Source organism: Protopterus annectens, chromosome 3.part1 (assembly GCF_019279795.1).
Source record: "Protopterus annectens isolate FY-2018-M chromosome 3.part1, PAN1.0, whole genome shotgun sequence".
NCBI classification, from domain to species: Eukaryota; Metazoa; Chordata; order Ceratodontiformes; family Protopteridae; genus Protopterus; species Protopterus annectens.
In genome coordinates, this window is record NC_056732.1 from 1882508352 (window position 1) to 1882532882 (window position 24531).

A 24531-nucleotide genomic window follows, 5' to 3' on the forward strand; every position below is an offset into this window, starting at 1 on the left:
TGAGGGGAGCCTCTATGATATGAATCTGTCCCTCCAGCGTGTTCTATTTATTTCTGTGTTGAGGTTTAAGTCACCGGAGCGTGTAGTTCTGATGGATTTGGATTTCTTGAGGTGGAGCATGCCCATTAATTCTGGGTTGGACATGGCTTTATACGTCAGGCACAGATCCCCTCTGAGTAGGCGGTAAGCAACTGAGTAGAGCTGGAGTTTCTTTAGCCTAACTACGTAGGGTATCTGTTTGAGTCCCTTGATCCTCTTGGTGAGGTACTTTTGGGGTCTTTCTAGTTGTAGCAGGTGTCAGGTAAGGTACATCCCAAATGGGGCATTGTATTCAATTATGGGCCTGATGAGTGATGAGTAGAGGGGCACAATGACCTGTCTTGATCTAGATGTGAACCCCTTCGTGATAAGGTGGGCTACATAGAATGTCTTTCTAACCACTTTGGCAATGTGATTGTCAAAGGAGAGAATGCAGTCTACTTGGGTCCCCAAATCCCTAATTACTTCTTCCATACTTAATGGATTACCACCTATGTGGTAATTTGTGGGCACTTTGTTTTTCCCAAAGGAGATGACTATGCACTTTTTGGCATTTAGCTTTAGGCCATGGCTTTGGCACCAGTTATCTGTCTCTGTGAGACCTTTTTGGAGGATGCTTGTGTCAGCCGGCAAGTCGATTATGGCCCCCAGTTTACAGTCATCTGCAAACTTTGTCAGCCATAGTCCTCCTGTGTTAGCATGTACCTCAGAGAAATATATACCGAACAAGAGAGGTCCCAGGACTGAGCTTTGTGGGACGCCATTTGTAACTGGTTTAGAGTCTGACATGGCATCTGCAATTCTGACCAAGTGGGTTCTATCCCTAAGCCAGTTTGCAACCCATCTTGTGACATAGGGGTTGATATTTAAGCTGGTGAGCTTATTTATGATGCCCGAGTGGGGTATTGTGTCGAAGGCTTTTGCAAGGTCAAGGTAGGCTGTGTGGACTACCTTCCCTTCGTCTATGGCCTTGGTGACTGTTTCAAAGAAATTGACCAGGTTCAAGAGGCAAGATCTGCCCTTAACAAAGTCGAATTGGGTAGGATCCAGTGTTTGGAGGTTCCCAATGTCTTTGTTTATGAGTTCCATGATGATACGCTCCATAGCTTTGCAGACCAGGCTAGTTAGGCTTATAGGGCGATAGTTTCCAGGGTCCGTTGTGGCACGACCTTTATGGAGTGGGACCACTGTTGCTGTATGCCATTCTTTGGGTACATATCCTGTTGTAAGGCTAAGACTGAACAGTGATTTTAAGTGAGGGTTCAGTTCTTCTTGGAGCTCATGTAAAACGCAGCCTGGGACACCGTCCGGTCCCATTGATGCTGTGTTTTTTGCTTTGGAGAGGGCAGCTCTCACCTGTGCATCTGTGATGTCAGGGAGGCTACACTCTGTTGGGATAGTCATTTGCTCATTTGGGGGGGGAGGGTTTGCACTGAAACTGTCTGCCAGGATGTTGGCAATGTCTGTGGGTTCAGTGTATTTTTTGTCATTTTGCACTAACTCAGAGCATATCTGGGAGTTTCCACCCAAATTTCTGATATAACTAAAGAAAGCCTTGTGATTATCTTTAGCGTCTTGTGTAATTTTTCTTTTGAAGCTAGTCTTAGATGATTTTATGAGGGATCGTAGTTTCTTGCTAGTACTGATCAGAGTTGCCTTCCCTTTCAGGGATTTTGCTCTATCATGTAGTAGCTTCCTCCTTCTGTTGTACAGCTTATTTATGGCTGGGGTCCTCCAGACAGGTCTCCTGCCTTTGGAGGAGTGCGTCTTGGTTTTATTTGGGATAGCACGATCTATGCATTCCTGTAGGTATCCATAGAATGCGATTGTAAATGATTCTGCAGTTTGGGCCATATTTTCCAATGGCCCTGGGGCTTTGAAGGATTCCACCTCGGTTTTGAGAAGTGGGAAGTTTGCTTTTGAGAAGTTTTTGACCGTGGTTTCCTTTGCTGGGGGTGGGGATGGGATATGGATGTCCATAGTGATTAATTTATGGTCAGATCTTACCAATGAGGGGTATACCTCTGGTATGAAACATAGAGTCCCCATGTTGGTGATGATCAGGTCCAATATGTTTTCCCCTCTTGTGGGAGTGGTGACCAATTGTTCCATAGCATTTGAGTTTATAAATTCTAGGAACCGTTGGGCTAGGGTGTTGGGGCTTGAGTAGTGCTCCCAATTTATGTTTGGGTAGTTAAAGTCACCCAATATAATGGTGTTTGGAGAGACCTTCATATTCTCCAGTGTCTTCAGGAAAGCCGAGTGGGGTTCCTGAGTTTGGGAAGGTGGTCTGTAGCAGGCTACAAACTGGAAGGCAGTTTTGCCCACTGTAAGTTGCACATGGATGGTCTCAGATGCTTCATGCAGTGCCACTAGCCTGGAGGTATGGTTATCTTTGATGAATATGGATACTCCCCCTCCTCTTGTGGTTTGGTCCGAGTTTTGGGGCCGAAAAGCATGGTATGAGGTATAGCCTGGTAGTGCTGGGGTGGTCTCGGGAGCCTTGAACCAGGTTTCTGTAACTGCACAGATATCAATATTCTCCATACTGAGGATAGCCTCGAGTGCGTGCATCTTGAGGTTTAGACTTCTGGCGTTGAGCAGCATTACCCTTAAGTTTCTTTTTCCTTGTGTTGTCTAAGGAGGTGGGTTTGTCTTTTGAGCCTTGCCTAAAAAAGGCACTATGGGGGTGGCAAGAGCCTTGGCCAGTATTCGAAAACCCAGGGGTGACAGGTGCAAGCTGTCCCTAGAGACGCAACGTGGCTTGTCAAGCATGTCATCCCAGGCTGACAGACACTGGATCCCCTTTGAGTGACACCAATACTTTAGCCAATTGTTGAAATTGATCACTTTGTCTTTATATTGTGATATCATTCTTGGTGAGGGTAAGATGCTACTCAAGGTCAGGGTCATACCGGCCTGGGCCACATGATCAGAGAGCTCCTCTATGTCTCTTTTCATGTAATCCAGGGAGGTACATCTCAGGTCATTCACACCAGCATGGACAATGACGGAGTCCTATTTGTACTTGCTTTGGAGTGACCTGAGTGCTTGTGTTATGTGGAGGATCCTAGCACCCGACAGGCAGCTTACAGTGACCTTCTCCTTGTTCAGCCTGGTGAGAGGGACGTCAGCGTGTCTGACAATAGAGTCACCCATTACAAGTGTATTAGGTGTGTTGTTTAGCCTTAATGGCTGTGACTGTGTGGCACACTGACTTTGTGAACTATGTGATACATGGGTATTGTTGTGGGGTAGCAGTTGCTTAGATGTCTGCTTTGGAGGTCTCTGTTGCTTGGGCAGATTTTTATTTAGAGCCTCCGAGTATGTTTTTGTGTGTTTATGTGTTTGGTTTGCTGTTGCGATAGGTCTATGTGAGACTGGATTTGTGGTGTGTGTGATTACCTTCTCCTCCAGACTGACCGTGCCAGTACTATGTTGAGAGTGCTCAGCCTCCAGTTTGGCTATATAGTTGCATCTCTCACATATATTTGAGCTTGTTGGGAAGAGGAGAGGGTGGTCTGTGTACATAAGGCAGTTGTAACATTGCCTCAAGATTCCCATATTCACCAGCTGGACTGGAGAGTAAACCTGAAACTGACTTTTGAACATGCCAGAATAGTATAAGGAATTACTTTTTGACTTGATCAAAAAGGACCAATAGGGAGCCAAGTACTTAAAGGGAGTATAAGAGGGTGTAGTGCTTTGGTTTATTAGTGCTTATTTATAAGACACTTATCCTAGCTACTGCTGGGTTTTAGAAGGAAAATAGAGTGCTTAATTCGAGAGTTGGAACAGTTCTAAGGGAAAAAGTGAAGAGCAGACTTTGTGGAGCTGGGAATAGTTTAAACCTGATTAAGTGGCGCTGAGCTATGCGCAAAAATGAGGGTTTTGAGAGGGGGATCAAGGAGTTTGGAATTGACTCAAGATGGCCAATAAAACTACAGTTTCTAGGCAGTAACCACTCCCATAGGGGTAGGCAGGCTGTTCAGTGTTTACCTCTGCCACTGATGAACACAGAGACTTCCCTTTAGCCCAAGCAAGCAATGGCCTCCAAGAAACTTACAAACAGTTCAGAACAGCAAATCTGTAACTGAACTTTTTTTAAATTTCAGAAAGTGGGGAAAAAAGCAAGATTTTTTTGTTTTTTTGTGTTTTGTTTCAAGATAGCAGAGATACACACGTAACAACAAATTAGAACAGTGCAATAAATGACCCCACACTTGAGTGCTAGGTCAGAGACAGGTAAAATGCAAGTTTTAAGAAAAAAATGATTTTAAAATCAGTGCAACATAGGAAATGCAGTAAACAGGCTCTAGATGTGTTCTAAATACAGTTTCTAATACAGATATCAAGTTTAGCAAGCTGGAAAATGCCAAAAAGTAGGCGGTAATGCAGAAATCTTAACAAATAATCTGAAGAAAAATACTTAAAATCTCAAAAGTGGCTTCTTATGCAGAAGTTTACCCACATTTTTTTGGATGGTAGATATTTAGAAGTGTCTGGTTAGATGTACGTAGGGGCCTAGGTGGGGAGTAGGGGGGTACAAGGGAGGCTAGAGCAGGACATGAGGAAGGTTTATGTAGAATAGAGTGTAATATTTGAAATTGTGATAGCAAGAGTTGTTGGGGGAGTTCAAGCCATTGGAGGACATTTACTGCTAGGCAGTGGTGTGAGTTGCAAGGGGAGTTCATAATGAATCGAGCTATTTTGTGGTAGGTTTGTTGAAGTTTGACCAAGGTAGTGGACTGAATGTTAGAATAGGAGCAGCATATAGAAGGGATGGGAGGAGAAGTGCTTGAGCAAGGGAGAGTCTGGCATTGGAATTTAGGATTTTTGTTGCGGTATAGTAAACCTAGTTTCGGATTAGTTTTTATAATACATTGAAGTAAGTGGAGGTTAAACTTAAGTTCATCACCAATGATGACACCAAGGAGCTTTGTCTGAGGTTTGGGTTTTATTATAGTGCTATTGGAGGATGTAATAGTGAATGTAGATTTGTGATGAGAGAGCGAACGTGGGAGAAAGAGCAGGAGGTTTTTTTTTTTTTAAGGATTAGTAGGTTATCGGACAGCCACTTTTCATTGGATAGAAAGATATTTTAGGTTAGGGTAAGAAGTTCAGAGATATTGCTGGAGATGGAGATGAGAGCTGAGTCGTCTGCATTTTGGATGTGGAATGATTTTTGGCAGGATGTGTATAGTTCATTAGTAAATACATTAAACAGCAGGGGACCTAAGATGGAACCCTGTGGAACACCGGATTGTACTGGAATAAAGGGAGAAAAAGCTGACCACCATCTAACAGATTGCTGCCTATAAGAGAGAAAGCTAGAATACCAGGTTAGGGAGGTAACAGATAGGTTGAGATTAGCCAGTTTGTAAGTAGAATAGGATGAGAGACTATAGCAAATGCTTTGGATAGGCTGAGGAAGAGACAGGTATGAGTTGGTTGTTGTTGCTGGCCTCAGCGATAGCATGGGTAAATGAAAGGAGGACTGTAGTTGTACTGTTGTTAGGGCGGAAGCCATGCTGAGTGGGAGTGAGACGGTTATGCTGAAGGAGATAGTTGAGAAGCTGTGAATGAATGCATTTTTCAGGTATCTTGGAAAGAGGGGATAGGATGGCAATGGGTCTGTAGTAAGATGGGTTTGTTGAGTTTCCTCCTTTATAGAGGGGGATTGTGAAAAAAGATTTCCAAATGAGAGGGAAAGCGGCTTCTTGAATTGACTTGTTGATGAGAATGGATACAAGATAGGCTGTAGATTCAGCAGCTAGTTTGAGGAAGGTAGAGGGGAGATTGTCTGTGGAGGAAGAGCAGGGTTTCAGCTTCAGAAGAAGTGTTTTAATGTAAGAAGTGGGAACAGCTTGAAAGGAGAAGGGGTTACTATTGAGTGGGTGTGGGAGAGAGGTAGTATGTATAGGGTTAGCATTGGAGGGAGTGAGGTTTTAGACTGTATCAATGAAGTGTTTATTGAGGAGGGTAGCAGTCTCTAGTGAAGATTTGTTTGGGAAAGGGGAGGGGTTGGAAGGGCAAACAGGAGAAAGAATATTGTTTATACAGTTGACTGGAACGTACGTGGGTTGGACTTTCCATTGAGTTGGGTAGAGTTATAGTCGTTTTTTTTTGTCTTTGTTTTTTGACAAGATTCCATAGTTCACGATAATGTTGTAGTAGGGATAGTTTTTTTTTGTTTTTTTTTTTAACCCAGGCTTTCCAGGCATTATCTGTTTTGTGCATAAGGGATCTAGTATCCTTAGTAAGCCAGGGAGTATAATTTGATTTGATTCTAATTTTCCTGGATGGCGCAAGGGAGTTGAGGGTCTCCAGGTTAATGCTATTGAATTTGCTCGCTGTGTCATCAAGAGGGAGATGCTGAAGGATGGACCAGTCAATATTAAATATTATGGAGTTGAATTGAGTGGTATTGAAGTCAGTAAGTTTATGACAAGTCTCTGTAGTGGGATTTGGGTGTTTGATTGGAGTGTCTTAGAACAGAGATGGGGAGATGATCACTTAGGGAGTCTGGTAAGGTAGTTGAGCTATGGTAGAAGTTTGGGGAGTTGGTGAGAATCCAGTCACTAGTAGAGCTGGAGGATGAGGTTTTATGGAAGCAGGTGGGGAATGTTATCAGTTGATGGAATCCATGAAGGTTTGTACTGAGTTGTCTATGTTGACATCTCCAAGGATAAGGGTTTCGTAGTGTATGCTATAGGAGAACCAGGCATAGAGGTGACCTGGTATGTTGTCAGGCTCCATGGACAAGGTGATGATTATTTTGAAGAGAACCTTCAGCATTTGCTCTCTTGTGAAGATTAGTGGCATGATTCTATCAGGGACAGTTGGGTTTGGAATAGGAGAACCAGGAGATGGAAGAAGTACATGCTGAATGTACCCTCAACTTTCACAGTGTGAGTCTTATCTGTATGCAAGTTGGCTGTTTAATTAACCATATATGAGCCAATTTGGAGTTTGTTCCATTTGTTTGTTATATTTCCATGTAGTATGGTATATAATGCCTTCCTTGGTGAAGTCATGGTACACTATGTGGACAGTTTGTCCACAGTCAATGGTCTGAGTAACCCTCTTGAAAAAGTTTATAAGATTCTTTAGATCTACATTTGATAAAGCCCAACTGTTGTGGGTCGAATCTAATAAATTTTTAAGTGCCATACTCAATTATGATATATGTCCATGGCTTTGCATATAATACATGTAAGACTGATGGCCCTGCAATTCCATGTGTCTGAGGTGTTACAACAGCTGTGCACCACTCCTGTGGGCCAACGCCAGCTGATAGGTGCAGATTGAAAAGTTTGTTTAGAGTTATCAATTAGGTGACCTGGTATGCTATCAGGCTCCATGGACAAGGCCTTGATTATTTTGGAGAGAACCTTTTGTGTTTGCTTTCTTGTGAAGATTAGTGGCATGATTCCATCAGGTACCGGTGGGTTTGGAATAGGTGTCTCAGGAATGTAGTTGGGACTAAGTTTATTTGCTAGTATGTTAGCAGTTATCCACTGAATCTGAGTAGTTGGTACTGTTGTAAATAAGCTTGGACCAATAATGGGTGTCATTTTTTATTTCCCCTACTTAAAAAGAAGAATTTGAGGTTGTAGACTGAGCTTACGGGATGCTTTTGTTTTTCTTCTGTTACTTTTCCACCTGTTGTGTAGCTGTTTGATAGTTTTCTTAGTTGGGTGGTGTTCTGCTGTATTGTTTTAGGAATTGTTCCTTTTATTATATTTACTGATGCTAGAGGAACACCACACAGGTGTGCTTTTAAATCTCCCTACTGGCATGGCTTTGGTGGGAACTGCCAACACGGTACATTTGTCCAGGTGTGAGTAAAACATTTCTGCGTAACTTCTTCGCACTATCAACGATGCTTTTACTAGTTTTCTTCCTGGGGCTTCACTGAACACTGTTTCTGCCTATTCAGACTTAAAAAGTTAATTTTGACAACCATTTTTGTATCTGTTTATAATTTAACTGGTGTAGAAATACCTTGCTATGTCACCTGGTTGTTAAAATAATTTCTTAACTTAAAATATCTGTCATTAGAACAAAGAATGCTGTTGTATGAATTTGAATGCAGTAATGTAAGTGCAATGTTATGAATCCATATCATTTTTTATGCAAATTAAAGCCAGTGTGCACCTCGCTGTTTATTCTTACGTTGAAATGACATCGTGTTGGAGATGAACGGGTGTAGGTTACCCGGGTCGGTAACCCATTTTTCAGACTATTCATTTTCACAAAACTCAACCAGTGCCACTAATGAAGCACATTCTTTGTGCTTTCAGGTGCCGAAAAGCTTTGAAGAAGTTGCTGTTGGATTTTCAAGAGAGGAGTGGAAGATGCTAAGTAAACAGGAGAAGGAGCTACACAGAGAGGTGATGGTGCAGAACTATGAGAACATGATTTCTGTAGGTAAGGGGATCACAGAGGTACATTATTGAAATATAAAATGTTGCACAGATTGCTTTGCAATCCAGAAACAGTACAGTAATAAAAATAGTTTACTTTACAAAACATTATTTTAAAATCTTGATTTTAAATGCAGCGTATCAATTTACACTATTAAGGCAATATAGCACTCTTGTTAGAGGTACATCTTTTGTGAGTGGCACACTTATCAGTAAGAACAGTGCTATGCATCTCACTTATTTATTTATTTATTTATTTGTTTGTGTGTTTGTTTGTTGTAAAGAAGAACAAAATACTTCACCTGAAAAGTGATTTTGATTCCTAGGAGGTTACGAGACTATCGACCCAGAGGTCATGTCAAGCCTAGTCATGTCATCCCAATGTAATACCATAGGTACTCTAGTCAATACCCAGGACTGTATTTAATAATGACTACCCATGTCCAGGAAGGTTGTGGATGCTATCCCTGGTAAGAATTTACTGTTCCTTTTGAACAGTGTCATAGAGGTGCTCTGCTTTACATGAACTGGCAGCCTATTCCGAAGAAGTGACAGTCACTGAGAGACAAATTTGTCCAGCCAGCACATCCTATTCAAGTCGCAGGCCATCTTTCATTCCTTGGATCGGGTAGGTGTAGTCCATTTGATTTACGGATGTGTAACAAATTCATTAGGTTTGGGTCAGACATTGCTCTGTAAGCCTGGCATAAGTATCCCCTAAAAAAGCTACCCAAATTCATTAGGTTTGGGTCAGACATTGCTCTGTAAGCCTGGCATAAGTCTCCCCTAAAAAGGCTACACGATACTGAGTATAGTGACAGAGACTTTAGTCGGTCTGTGTAAGGCATGTGCTGGAGTCCATTGATCATCCTTATTAGAGACCTCTGAGGTCTCTCCAATTGCTGCAGGTGCTTTCTAAGGTACATGCCAAAAGGGGCATTATGCTCAATTATGGGACTGATTTGTGACTAGTATAAAGAGGTTAAATTGGCCCTAGGTGTGAGAGAGTGTGTGTGCCTTCTGTGGAAGGTTGGGTGCCAGGCTGGCAACTCGACACCGTAAAACTCCACTGCCAGTCATGAGCGGACAGGTGATCCGCTGTGGCGACCCCGAACGGGAAAAGCTGAAAGAAGAAGAAGATAGAGAGGTTATAACCTCCTTTGCTCTAGAGGCGATGCCTTTGTTAATCAAGTGTGCTACATCGAAAGCCTTCCTTACTACAGTCGACGCATGGTGGTCAAAGTTAAGGTTGGAGTCTACTTGTTATCCCAGATCTCTTACTATTTCGTTGGTACATAGGGTATTATTAGTTTGGTAGTGTGAAAGGACATTGTTTTTACTGAAGGGAATGTTGATGCATCTCTTTGCATTTAGTTTGAGACTGTGACTAAGATACCAGTTTTTGGTCTTCATAACACCCTCCTGAAGTATACTAACATCATTAGGAGATTCAGTAATTGCACCCACTTTGCAATAATCCACAAACTTGGTCAACCACAGCCCTTAGTTTTAACCTGAATTTCTGAGAAGTATATACCACAAAGTAGGGGGCCCAGCACTGACCTACTTTCATAGTGTATGACCAGTGTGTGAGCCAGTTGGCAACCCATCTTACAACGAAAGGGTTTACATTTATTTATTTATTGACATTTGTTAACTGGGTTTGTCCAACTGGGCTTGTGGCCCATTTTCAGTGGAGACCCGAGGAGAAAAGCTGCAGTAGTACATTTTAAACAAGTACAATTTTAAACAATATTGATATAATAGCAGTTATAGCAAAAAGATTCACATATGTTGGGTTACATGCATAAAATTAAAGTTGCATTAAAAAGAAGCTAAGTAACAATTTTACATTGATATAGTTCAATAGGTCAAGAATATTTTTTTTGTTTGTATAAAATTATGCAAATGCATAGTAGACACATTGGAGAGACAGGTGTAATGAGGTACTAAGTATGGTCCTTTTGAGGGTACATAAAGGGAAGGAAGACTAGGTGGGGTCATGGCAAGGGTAGGTCCTGGAATTGAGAAAATAAGTTTTTAGTTCACTTTTAAAGTGTGAGGGGTGGGAGATTGAGCGCAAGTCAAGGGGAAATTTGTTCCAAGCATGGGCAAGGGAGTGTTTGTAGAGTAGTTTGCCTACTGACCTTTTTGGGTGGTAGATATCAAGTAATTGTTGGTTAGAAGTACGGAGGGTCCGGGATGGGATGTAGATTGAGACTAAGGAAGATAGAGATGGACAGAATGAGGGTTTATAAAGAATAGAGTGTAGCATATGAAACTGATAGCAGAAACTGGGGAAGTTCAAGCCATTGAAGAGAGTTTAAAGAAATGCAGTGGTGTGAGTTGTATGTGGAGATAGTAATGAATCTGGCTATTTTATGGTAAGTCTGTTGGAGTTAGTTTAGAGTGGATGCTTGGATATTGGTAAGAACTGAGGCGGGGTATAAGAGGGAGGGGAGGAGGAGTGCCTGGCCCAGGGTAAGTCTAGATTCAGGGGTTAGGAATCTTTTGTTCTGATATAACAGACTTAGTTTCTGGTTTGTTTTTTTTATACATTGAAGTATGTGTAGGTTGAACTTTTGTTCGTCATCGATAATGACCCCTAGAAATTTTGTGTGGGTGTCAGATTGGATAGTTGCATTGTTAGAAGATGGTGAGAAAGAGAACGGGGAAGGAAAAGTAGGAGTTTGGTCTTTTTGGGATTTAGGATCAATAGGTTGTGAGAGAGCCATTGTTCAGTGGATAGTAGGGCCTGTTTGGTCAGAGAGTGTAGTTAGGAATGTTATTTGAGATGGATATAAGTGTGGAGTAGTCGGCATGCTGAATAAGGGAGGATTCTTTGCATGAGGTGTAAAGATCATTGGTGAAGATGTTAAACAAAAGGGGTCCCAAGATGGAGCCTTGGGGAGCACCAGTGGAGATGGGAAGCCTGAGTGAGGGATTGTGTCGAAAGCCTTTGGCCAAGTTGAGGTATTCTGCATGCACAGATTTGCCCTTGTCATTGGCCCTGGTCACATTTTCACAGAAATCCACCAGATTTAACAGGCAGGATTTGCCTTTGATGAAGCTGAATTGGGTTGGATCCAGGTGTGGAGGTCACCTATGTCTTTATTTTATGAGGTCCATAATAATGAAGTTCCATGGCCTTACAGATGAAGCTGGTCAGACTTATGGGTCTGTAATTCTCCAGGTCTGTTGCAAAGCCACCTTTGTGGAGGGGAATAGCTGTTGCTGTGCACCATTCCGCAGGGGCATAGCCTGTGATTGACTAGGGTACTGAATGATGATGCTAGTTCATGTTTTATTTTGTTTAGAAGACAGCCTGGGATGCCATCTGGTCTCATAGAAGCTGTGTTTGTTGTCTTAGACAAGGCTTTAATGACCTGCTCTTTGGATTTGTAGGGTGTGGGGGAGTTGGGGGCAAGGTTTGTAAAAGTTTGGAGGGGCTAAGAGAATAACATTTTTGCCAAATATCTCTGTCAGCAGGTTTGCTATCTCAGTGGAATCGGTGTATGTGATAGTCGGTCACTAGTTCGTGGAATCAGTGTGTGTGATACAGTCGGTCACTAGTTCTGCACATGCTTGTGTCCTACGGTTTTGCTATCTCAGTGGAATCGGTGTGTGTGATACAGGCGGTCACTAGTTCTGCACATGCTTGTGTCCTACGGTTTGCTATCTCAGTGGAATCGGTGTGTGTGACAGTCGGTCACTAGTTCTGCACATGCTTGTGTCCTACGGTTTGCTATCTCAGTGGAATCGGTGTGTGTGACAGTCGGTCACTAGTTCTGCACATGCTTGTGTCCTACGGTTTGCTATCTCAGTGGAATCGGTGTGTGTGATACAGGCGGTCACTAGTTCTGCACATGCTTGTGTCCTACGGTTTTGCTATCTCAGTGGAATCGGTGTGTGTGACAGGCGGTCACTAGTTCTGCACATGCTTGTGTCCTACGGTTTTGCTATCTCAGTGGAATCGGTGTGTGTGATACAGTCGGTCACTAGTTCTGCACATGCTTGTGTCCTACGGTTTTGCTATCTCAGTGGAATCGGTGTGTGTGATACAGGCGGTCACTAGTTCTGCACATGCTTGTGTCCTACGGTTTGCTATCTCAGTGGAATCGGTGTGTGTGACAGTCGGTCACTAGTTCTGCACATGCTTGTGTCCTACGGTTTGCTATCTCAGTGGAATCGGTGTGTGACAGTCGGTCACTAGTTCTGCACATGCTTGTGTCCTACGGTTTGCTATCTCAGTGGAATCGGTGTGTGTGATACAGTCGGTCACTAGTTCTGCACATGCTTGTGTCCTACGGTTTTGCTATCTCAGTGGAATCGGTGTGTGTGACAGTCGGTCACTAGTTCTGCACATGCTTGTGTCCTACGGTTTGCTATCTCAGTGGAATCGGTGTGTGTGATACAGTCGGTCACTAGTTCTGCACATGCTTGTGTCCTACGGTTTTGCTATCTCAGTGGAATCAGTGTGTGTGATACAGGCGGTCACTAGTTCTGCACATGCTTGTGTCCTACGGTTTGCTATCTCAGTGGAATCGGTGTGTGTGACAGTCGGTCACTAGTTCTGCACATGCTTGTGTCCTACGGTTTGCTATCTCAGTGGAATCGGTGTGTGTGATACAGTCGGTCACTAGTTCTGCACATGCTTGTGTCCTACGGTTTTGCTATCTCAGTGGAATCGGTGTGTGTGATACAGGCGGTCACTAGTTCCGCACATGCTTGTGTCCTACGGTTTTGCTATCTCAGTGGAATCGGTGTGTGTGATACAGTCGGTCACTAGTTCTGCACATGCTTGTGTCCTACGGTTTGCTATCTCAGTGGAATCGGTGTGTGTGATACAGGCGGTCACTAGTTCTGCACATGCTTGTGTCCTACGGTTTGCTATCTCAGTGGAATCGGTGTGTGTGACAGTCGGTCACTAGTTCTGCACATGCTTGTGTCCTACGGTTTTGCTATCTCTGTGGAATCGGTGTGTGTGATACAGTCGGTCACTAGTTCTGCACATGCTTGTGTCCTACGGTTTGCTATCTCAGTGGAATCGGTGTGTGTGTGACAGTCGGTCACTAGTTCTGCACATGCTTGTGTCCTACGGTTTTGCTATCTCAGTGGAATCGGTGTGTGTGACAGTCGGTCACTAGATGTCCTTCAAGGATGCATCTGCAGTCCTTACAAATGGGTTGTCCTGTCGTCAGGCAGCCCTTCGGTCGGCCGGATTCCAAAGTCTGGGTCTGGCTTCGGCTGGTGTCGCACTTCACCCGACGTCATTGCGGCAGTTTTTCGGGTATAAAGGCATCAGCCGACGCCATTTTCCTCAGTCTTTCTTGCCGCGTGGCGCCCGAAGCAGAAGCTGTTCGCAAGTGCCGTTCGGTCAGATCCAGAGATTACTACTTCCGAATACTACTTCGAAGACTTCTATAAAGCTAAGTACCCCGTTGGGGACTCTTTCTTGCCTCAGCCGATGTCAGAGAAAGTTAATAATTGTTTATCTTGTGGGAAACAAATACCTCATAAAGATTTCCACTCCTATTGCATACATTGCTTAGGCCCAGACCACGACGTAGCAGCTTGTCTAGCCTGTGCTTCTTTTAACCGACGGACGCTTAGACGTCGCTCGGACTTTGCTGAACAGATTTTCGGCTCCGATTTTGCCTACATTATGCCGTCGGACCCTCCGACTACGCAAATAACCAAGAAACGCAAAGAAAAGGACCGACACTCGCGGTCCGCGGTTTCGGCTGAAACCGCGGTTAAGCAATCCACAAGTGTCTCGGTTTCGGCCGAAGCCAAGCAAGCGGTTCTTTCTTCAGCAGAAAACTTACCTTCTACAGAGGCCTCGTCTGTACCGGTAGAAACGGCTTCTGAAATCCAGCCTTCTGTTGCGATTTCACAGGATTTATCAGACACCATTCCACTTGATATTTCTACCCCTGCACGTGGAGCTGCTAGGCCTCCTCCAGCTATGTCTATTAAGGCCTTTGCCAGGGCTAAAGCAGCCAAAACTTCCAACCCTGTGCCTGCCGAGCCCCCCTCTCACAGGCCCAGCACCAGTTCCCATATGCTTTCTTTGGCACAGGATCTCATCACTTTAATTCGTGGATCCCAGCCTCATCCAGACAGGGTCTCTCTCCCTCATCCAGAAAAGAGGCCTAGAGCAGAGCCCCCTGAACCACTAGCCACAGATGATTCTTCTGATGATTCAGATCATACAGACCCTCCTGAGGCTTCTTATTCTCCTTACGAAGACTCTGATGCTGAGGAGTCCATCCCTTCAGCCTCTCCTCCTGAGGAATTTTCCTTTGGGGAAACCTTGCATGCTATGAGGGAACAATTTCAGTGGCAGGGCCAAGATTTCTCAGACTCTAGAAAAAGGCTTAGGACCTTTCTACACTTACCACAGCATAGGCCCTTAGCTATTCCTCCAGTTCTATCTGTTGTTGATGATGCATTTAATGATGCTTGTACTACTCCTGATACTTTACCTCCGGCTCCTGCTAAACCTGATAGGTACTACAGGGTCCCGGACACTCATCACCACTTATATAAGGCCCCTTTTGCAGATCCAGAGACTATCTCCCAGGGCCCTAAAGCTGTGGCAGCTACTACTTCTAAAAACCCCCTCCCCTCTGAAAGGGAATCCAGGTCCTTAGAGAGATGGGGTAAAAAAGTTTATACCTCTGCTACTTTGTCAGCTAGAGCTTTGAACTGCCAATTTCATATGATTCAATATCAAGAGTTTATGCTAGACCAGTTGACTAAAAAACTGTCCTCTGAAGAATCTTTAGATAAAAAGTATGTTCAAGAAATGTTACGTAACATACAGCAGGTTAGTGACCATTCTTTAAAATGTGGCTATGATGCACTGGAGGCTTCCTTTAGATCAGCCATGACTGGCACAGTTATCAGGAGGCATGCATGGTTGAAAGAGCAGGCATTACCAGACCATGTCAAATCTAAGCTTTTGGATGCACCTATGGACAAGGTCAATTTATTTGGTGCCCCAAGACAGCAGGTTCTGAAAAGATGGAAGAGAAAGCAAAATCTGTGCAAACAGTAAAAGATTTCTTACAAGTTCAACCTCCAAGGTTTAGCAGGAATTGGCCCTCCAAGAATTGGTCCTTTCCAGACTCCTCTAAGGCACAAAGAGGCAGGAATAGGCGCTCTAGAGGCAGAAACCAATCCAGGGGTGCCTACAGGGGTCGCCAGTGGCAGGGTAACAACCAACGAGGCACTGATACAGCCACCACCACTACAACAGCTCAATCACAGTGACTTGGCGGTGACACCGCCTTCCAGGGAACAACTAGAAGCACCCTTAGGCGGAAAGCTAACATTATTTTCAAGAAACTGGCACTGCATTACAAGAGAAAAATGGATTTTGCAGACTATAGACAAAGGTTACAGGTTCCATTTCCATACATTACCAGGAAAGAAAGGAATGCCAAACCTACCACCTTCTCAAAGGGCAGAAGCTCTAAAACAAATATCTCAATTACTAAGAATGCGTGCTGTGGAAAAGGTACCATTGTTGGAGCAAGGGAAGAGATTTTACTCCAGGCTCTTCCTGGTACCAAAAAAAGAAAACAAATGGAGGCCTATTCTAGATCTGTCCGCTCTGAACACATTCCTCATTGTTCCAAAATTCAAAATGCTGACCCTACAGCAGCTTCTTCCCATGCTGGGCAAGGAGTCTTGGCTGGTAACTCTAGATCTCAAGGAGGCATACCTGCACGTCCCCATAAGACCAATTTGCAGAAGATACCTCAGATTTCTTGCAGGATCAGAGCATTATCAATTCTCAGCATTGCCCTTTGGCTTATCTACTGCGCCCAGAGTGTTCATGAAATGCCTGGCATCAGTAATCGCTCATTGCAGACTTCAGGGAATTCAAATCTATCCCTACCTGGACGACTGCCTGATACAAGCGGACAACAAAAGCAAATTAACAGAAGACTTACAAAGAGTCATCTACCTGCTACAAGCCCTGGGATACACAGTCAATACAAAAAAGTCAAGGCTGATTCCATCCCAAATAATAACCTTTCTGGGTGCAGAACTGGACACATCAAAACAAATGGCATTTCTAACTGCAGAAAAGAAAGAGCAACTTCCTCTCTATTTCTTGGCATTAACAAAGCAGAGCCATCTAACTGCAAGGAAAGTGTTACAAGCTCTAGGCTTCATGGCATCCTGCATAATTCTGGTCCCTCATGCCAGGCTTCATATGAGAAAGCTACAGTGGTACCTAAAGAATTTGTGGTCTCAGCACAAGCACAGCCTGGAAACCAAAATTCCAATGATCCCATGCCTGAAGCAAGAGTTCTTATGGTGGGCTCAGGCCTGTCAAGCAAACACAGGACTGCCCTTCTGCAAAAGTCAACCAAGACAAACTATCACGACAGATGCCTCAGACCTCGGTTGGGGGGCACACATGATGGACAAGTGCATTCAAGGCCTATGGACTCAAGACCAGCTACATCTGCACATAAATCTAAAAGAAATGATGGCAGTAAAATTGGCAATCCAGGCATTCAGACCTCTTCTTCACGAAGGCCAGCTGTTGATAAGGACAGACAACACCACAGTTATGTGGTACATCAACAAACAGGGAGGCACACACTCATACCCCCTATGCCGGCTGGCACTAGACCTATGGGATGTGGCTCTGAGCTACAACCTTCAGTTGCAGGCAATTTATGTACCAGGGAAGGAAAACATTCTAGCAGACATACTAAGCAGAACTACAACAGATGCCCACGAATGGATGCTGCACCCGGACATCTTCAAAGCCATCACAAGAGAATGGGGATTACCACAAATAGACTTGTTTGCATCCCCATACAATCACCAGTTGAAGAAATTCTGCACAAGGACTTACCACCCACTTGCTTGGAAGGTGGACTCTATCCTTCAGTTGGAAAAGCCTGACAGCATACTTATTCCCACCACTTCCTTTGATGCACAAGGTGCTTCTCAAGATCAAAGAGGAACGTCCGAGGATCATTCTGATAGCCCCAGACTGGCCAAGACAACATTGGTACCCTCTGCTGAGGAGCATGTCCGGGAACAAATATGGAAACTGCCCCTGATCCCATTACTGCTGACACAGAACAACTACAACATTCTGCATCCAAACCTAAAAACGCTGCAGCTAACTGCCTGGAACATTACATGACAGAAATTAACCCAAATTTATCCCAAAGGGTTAAGGACATAATCCTGGAGGCTCGTAGACCTTCAACACGAAAGAATTATGCAGCAAAATGGAAAAGATATCTCATCTGGAGTGCTGCAAAGGGCCAAGATGTGACACTGGTGAACATAGCCAACATCCTGGAGTACTTGGCCAAGCTCTACCACACAGGCCTGTCCTATTCCTCCATAAAGATACATGCATCAGCTATTTCAGCACAATACAGCTTGGATCCTCCTGTCTTCTCGCATCCTCTGCTCAGACAGTTTCTGAGGGGAATTAAAAATGTAAAACCTCCCAGGAAACCTCCTTTGCCAGCATGGGACTTGAACTTTGTGCTAGAAAAACTGACTCTACATCCTTTCGAGCCAGCAGCTGCAGCAGACTTGCAATACTTATCCTGGAAAACTGCCTTCCTGCTGGCAATAACTTCAGCAAGAAGGGTCTCTGAACTCCAAGCACTAATGGCAGTGCAACCCTTCCTGATCTTCCATCAAGATAGAGTGTCCATGAGAACAAATCCTACATTTATGCCTAAGGTGGTATCCAGAGTCTCTTTAAATCAGGCTATCCACCTTCCTACATTCTTCCCCAACCCACAGAACAGGGGAGAAAAGCTCTTACATACCTTGGATGTACACAGGCAATTACGCTACTACCTGGACAGGACAAAAAACAATAGAAAAACTGACCAGCTTCTGGTAGCTTATGCAACAGGAAAGGAAGGAAAATCAATTTCTAAACAGACAATCTCCAAATGGATAGGAAATTGCATTAGACTTTGTTACTCCTACCATGGAAAGAAAACTCCAGAGAACATCAGGCCTCACTCCACAAGAGCCACAGCCACTACCACAGCTTTCTTACGAGGAGTGGCTACCAAGGACATTATAGAGGCTGCTACTTGGACCTCCGTGCATACATTTGCCAAGCATTATAACTTACCTCTATACTCTAGATCCCGTGCTGGCTTTGCCACTGCTGTTTTGCAAGGGATCCTGACTACACCATAATCTATTCTCATTTCCTCCCCTAGTTTAGCTATGGTATTCTACCCATTTGTAAGGACTGCAGATGCATCCTTGAAGGACATAGTACAGTTTTGTACCTACCATAAATGTAGATGTCCGAGAGGAATGCATCTGCAGTCAGGATTACCCACCCTCCTTCCCCTCTGAGGTACTCCTAGGGTGTTTACCAATCTTCAGCTAGCTTGGGGGGGATCTATTATGGTGTATTTGTTTGTATATATGTACATACATGTTTATTTTGTGTGTTTGCTCTCTACTATTTGGAAACTTTGGCATTTATCTAAATTTAGCCTACCAAGAGGGCACCTGGCATCTGGGGCAAGAAACACTGAGGAAAATGGTGTCGGCTGATGCCTTTATACCCGAAAAACTGCCGCAATGACGTCGGGTGAAGTGCGACACCAGCCGAAGCCAGACCCAGACTTTGGAATCCGGCCGACCGAAGGGCTGCCTGACAACAGGACAACCCATTTGTAAGGACTGCAGATGCATTCCTCTCAGACATCTACATTTATGGTAGGTACAAAACTGTACTTTCTGCACATGCTTGTGTCCTACGGTTTTGCTATCTCAGTGGAATCGGTGTGTGTGATACAGTCGGTCACTAGTTCTGCACATGCTTGCGTCCTACGGTTTTGCTATCTCAGTGGAATCGGTGTGTGTGATACAGGCGGTCACTAGTTCTGCACATGCTTGTGTCCTACGGATGTTCTTCATTCCACATTGCTGCAGTCCTAACTATTGGGTAGTCCGCTGTTCTGTCGGCCCGAATACCAAAGTATATGGCTGACGTCGGTCAGGGCGCATTAGACTGACGTCAGTACGTCAGGGTACTAATGCGCATGACCGACGTCATATCCTCAGTCTTTTTTGCCGCATGGTCCGATGCAGAAGCAGTTTTGCGAGTGCAGGTTGGCGTTCTGAAATTTTCTGAAGTCGGAGTTTCAGACCGAATCAAAGTTGGCTAAGTACCCCGTTGGGGAACATTTTGGTTTTTTCTTGCCTCAGTATTTAACCGGATGTCAGAAAAAGTGAATGACTGTATTTCTTGTGGGAAACAGATACCTCATAGGGATTACCATACCTTGTGTATACCTTGTTTAGGGCCTGAGCACGACGTTGTTGGTTGCCGCTCTTGTGCTAGATTTAACAAACGCACTATTAAGAGACGGTTAGACTGTGCCAGGTTAGTGTTTGGGAAGCGTTGTAATTATAAAATGCCGTCGGGTGCTCCGCCCGCTTCGTCCAAAAAGCGCAAGGACAAAACAGTGAAGCCTAGGGTTGATGAACCGGCAGTCCCAGACGTTGGTTCTTTAGAAGGCTCAGTGGAGCCAGAGGTTTTGCCAGGAGTTTCTTTGGAGTCTCAGGCAGAGACTTTACTGTTGCAGGATGTGCCTTCTCAGGAGGTAGGCCAGGCTGAGGGGGCTTCTCAGGTAAATGTTCTTCCCTCTCTTCCCAAGGTAGTTAGAGCCTCTCCTTCTGTTTCCAAAACTTCTTTGAGAGGTAGGCCGAGTTTAGCTTCAGTGGGGGCTTCTCCTAGCATTTCAGGTTCTGTGCCTAAGAAACATATGCTTAAAATGGCAGAAGATTTAATTACTCTGATTAGAGGTTCTATGCCCCCCCCCTGATAAGAGGCCTAGGGTGGAACCTGAGTTTGAGAGTTTTGAACAGTGTTCAGAGGCTTCTGAGTCTTCTGCGGAAGACTTGCAGGAGTATCCTCCTTATTCTGATTCTGATGTGGATGATTCCACTCCTACAGCTTCTCCTCCTGAGGATTTCTCATTTTCAGAAACTCTGCATTCCATGAGGGAGCACTTTAAATGGGAAGGCCAAGATTACTCTGATTCTAGGAAAAGGCTTAGGGAATTCTTGTTTTTACCCCAGCATAGGCCCTTAGCTATACCTCCTGTGTTGAATGTGGTAGAAGATGTTTTTGCAGAGGCTTCGCTGAACCCTGATTCCTTGCCTCCTGCTCCTGTTAAACCTGATAGGTACTACAGGGTGCCTGAAGCTCATAAGTATCTTTTAAGAGTCCTAGGGCAGACCCGAGACTGTTTCTCAGGGACCTAAAGGTGTTAAGGCCTCTGTTGTTAAAAACCCTGTTCCCACTGATAAAGAGGCAAGGGCTTTGGATAGATGGGGAAAGAAAGTGTATACTTCTTCCACTTTAGCCATGAGGGCGTTGAATTGTCAGTTTCACATGCTAAAATATCAAAATTATCTCCTTTCACAATTGAAATCTAAGGTGGATGCTTTGGCGGAAGGTATTGAGTGTAAAGAGTTGCTGGATTTAGTTCATGTGTCTGAACAAGTGGGTAAGCATTCTTTGCAATGTGGTTTTGATGCTGTACAGGCCTCCTCGAGGGTGGCTGCCACTAGTTCTGTTCTTCGCAGGCATGCCTGGTTGAGGGATCAGAATTTAGCTGAGCATGTTAAGACAAGGATTTTGGATGCTCCTTTACAGTCTGATGTGTTGTTTGGTTCGCCTGTGGAAGCAGTTTTAAAGAAAATGGAGGACAAAGCTAAGTCTATGCAAACTGTTAAAGATTTTTGCAGGTGCAGCCACCAAGTTTAGTAGAAATTGGCCTACTAAGGGATGGACATATCCTGCTTATGATTCCCAGTCTAGGGGTAGGTCTAGACGTGGTAGGGGCAGAGCTCAAGGTGCTTTTAGGCCTAGAACAGTGAGTTCACCTGCTCAGACTTCTGGTGAGGGCAGGGGTCAGTCCTTTCGTAAACAGACCCAATGACCTGCCTTTTCAGCTGCCAGTAGATTCTCGTCTGGCAGCTCCTTTGGGAGGAAGACTGTCTCTTTTCAAAGAAAATTGGGATTTAATTACTCAAGACAGATGGGTGTTGGATATCATTCACCACGGTTACAGGTTTTATTTCCATACATTGCCACCTTTCAAAGGCATGCCAGACGTTCCTCCTCCACAAAGGAAAGAGGCTCACAAGCAAATTTCTCAGTTACTCCAAATAGGGGCCATTCAGCCAGTCCCTGTATCAGAAAGGGGCCTAGGATTTTATTCTCGCCTGTTCCTAGTACCAAAGAAGGGGAACACGTGGAGACCAATTTTGGATTTATCTATCCTCAACACTTATCTGGACATTCCCAAGTTCAAGATGTTGACGTTACAACAGCTTTTACCTCTGCTGGGCAAAGATCACTGGATGGTAACTTTAGATCTCAAGGAAGCTTACCTTCATGTGCCTATAAGACTAAGCTGCAGGAAGTATCTGCATTTTCGAGCTGGAAATTCTCATTATCAGTTCTCTGCATTGCCCTTTGGCTTATCTACTGCTCCCAGAGTATTCACAAAGGTTCTGGCTCCAGTGATAGCTTACTTCAGGCTAAAAGGAATTCAAATCTATCCTTACTTGGACGACTGCCTGATTCTGGCTCAAGAAAAGGAAGACCTTCTACAGCATCTGGAATATGTTATAGCAGTGCTAAGATGCCTAGGGTATTCTGTGAACGAAATAAAGTCCAGTCTAGTACCCTCTCAAGACATGTGCTTTCTGGGTGTGAGACTGAATACAGCAGCCCAGATGGCCTTTTTAACCCCGGACAAACAACAGAGTCTATCACTTTACTTCCATCAACTATCTCATCAGTCCGTGCTGACTGCAAGGACAGTCCTTCAAGCATTAGGGTTCATGGCATCTTGTATTCTGGTGCTTCCCAATGCCAAACTGCATATGAGGAAGCTACAATGGTATCTCAACAATGTATGGACACAGCACTGCCAGGATTTGGACACTGTCATTCAAATAATACCTTGCCTTCAAAAAGAATTTTTGTGGTGGGCTCAGGAATGTCACCTAAACAAGGGACTCTCTGTGACCCGGCCAGAGGCGAGTCAGATTTTAACGACAGATGCCTCGGACATTGCTTGGGGAGCTCATCTAAATGGAAAGTGGATACAAGACAAGTGGCCTGCCAGACTACAGCATCTACATATCAACATGAAGGAGATGTTAGCAGTCCAGTTTGCATTAATGGCTTTCAAGGAGTTACTTCTTCCAGGGCAGGTGTTGATTCTAACAGACAACACAACTGTCATGTGGTACATCAACAAACAAGGGGAACACATTCTTATCCTCTATGCAGGCAAGCAATGATTTTATGGGAGACTGCGCTCAGCTTGCAACTAACTCTTCAGGCAAGGTTTCTGCCGGGAGCACAGAACTCCTTAGCAGATGTGTTAAGCAGACAAATCATGGATCCCCACGGTGGAAACTGGATCTTCATGTATTTCAGAAATTGACAGTGTCATGGGGAACTCCAGACATAGATCTGTTCGCTTCTCCACTGAACCACCAGCTGCCAAAGTTTTGCACAAAGGGGTTTCATCACACAGCTTGGAAAGTGGATGCTCTGTCTTTCAGTTGGAAAAATCTTCATGTGTATGCCTTTCCACCTCTGCCTCTTCTTCCAAAGGTGCTCTTAAAGGTCAGACAAGACAAGCCAAGGATGATTTTAATAGCTCCAGATTGGCCTCGGCAACACTGGTACCCACTACTAAGGAGTCTGGTAAGGAAGCCTCCATGGCCTTTACCTTTGATTCCACATCTGTTATCTCAGAAGGACGGTCATCTGCTCAATGTCAAGCTTCACTCTCTTCATCTAACAGCCTGGCATATTCTGTGTTGAAACACAGCAGGTCTCAACTTCCTCAACGAGTTTTAAATGTGATTATGGAAGCTAGAAGACCTAGTACAAGGAAAGTGTGCATGAAAAATGGAAGAGATTTTGTTTTGGAGTACAGCAAAGAATTTGGAGATTTCTGAGCCTAATTTGAGTGTGGCTCTTCAATATCTTACTGAGTTATTGGACAAAGGGTTGTCCTTCTCTTCCATTAAGATTCATGCTGCAGCAATTTCAGCTCACTATGATTGTGACCCACCATTGTTTTCGCATCCTTTGTTCAAGCAGTTTCTTAGAGGGCAAAGAATATAAGACCCCCACGTAGAGCTCCTACTCCTGCTTGGGATCTCAATTTTGTGTTGGAAAAACTTACTCTACAACCTTTTGAGCCTGCAGCTACTGCTGAATTGAAATACTTGTCATGGAAGACTGCTTTTCTGTTGGCTATTACTTCTGCAAGGAGGGTGTCTGAGTTGCAGGCCCTTATGGCAGTAGAGCCCTTGTTGATTTTCCATAAGGATAGGGTATCATTACGTACTAATCCTTCCTTTATGCCTAAAGTGGTTTCTAGTGTGGCTTTAAACCAAACTATTCATTTGCCTACTTTTTATGCAGACCCCAAAATAAAGGGAAAAGATTTTGCACACTTTAGATGTACACAGGCAATTGCGTTATTATTTAAGCAGGACTAAGGATTTTAGGCAGTCTCAGCAGTTGTTTGTTTCTTTTGCTTTGAGTTCGAGGGCAAGCCTGTGTCAAAACAAACTATTTCTAGGTGGATTGGGTTTTGCATTGCCTTTTGTTATTCCCATCATGGCAAGGAGATTCCAGCTGGGATTAGGCCTCATTCCACTAGGGCTACTGCCACTTCAACAGCATTTCTAAGGGGTGGCAACTAAGGATATTTTGGAGGCAGCTACTTGGAGTTCAGTGCATACTTTCTCTAAGCATTATCACCTTCCTCTCTACTCTAAGTCTAGGGCTGGTTTTGCCACAGCTATTTTGCAAGGCATGTTGTCAGCTCCTACTTCTTTATGATTTGCCAGCCTCCCTTACCTCTGCTTTGGGATTCTACCCAATAGTTAGGACTGCAGCAATGTGGAATGAAGAACATAGTACAGTTTTGTACCTACCATAAATGTAGATGTTCGAGGATCCACATTGCTGCAGTCCACTTACCCT

General features: G+C 44.2%; 1 protein-coding gene across 1 annotated transcript in view; it reads left to right on the forward strand.

The window, feature by feature from the left end:
• Window positions 1-24531, forward strand: part of LOC122798803 (zinc finger protein 84-like) — a 318054-nt gene that overhangs the window by 44075 nt on the left and 249448 nt on the right. The window contains exon 2 of the mRNA XM_044067926.1: window positions 8346-8472. Within this exon, the coding sequence (XP_043923861.1) occupies window positions 8346-8472 (127 nt within the window). The remainder of the gene's footprint in view (window positions 1-8345; window positions 8473-24531) is intronic.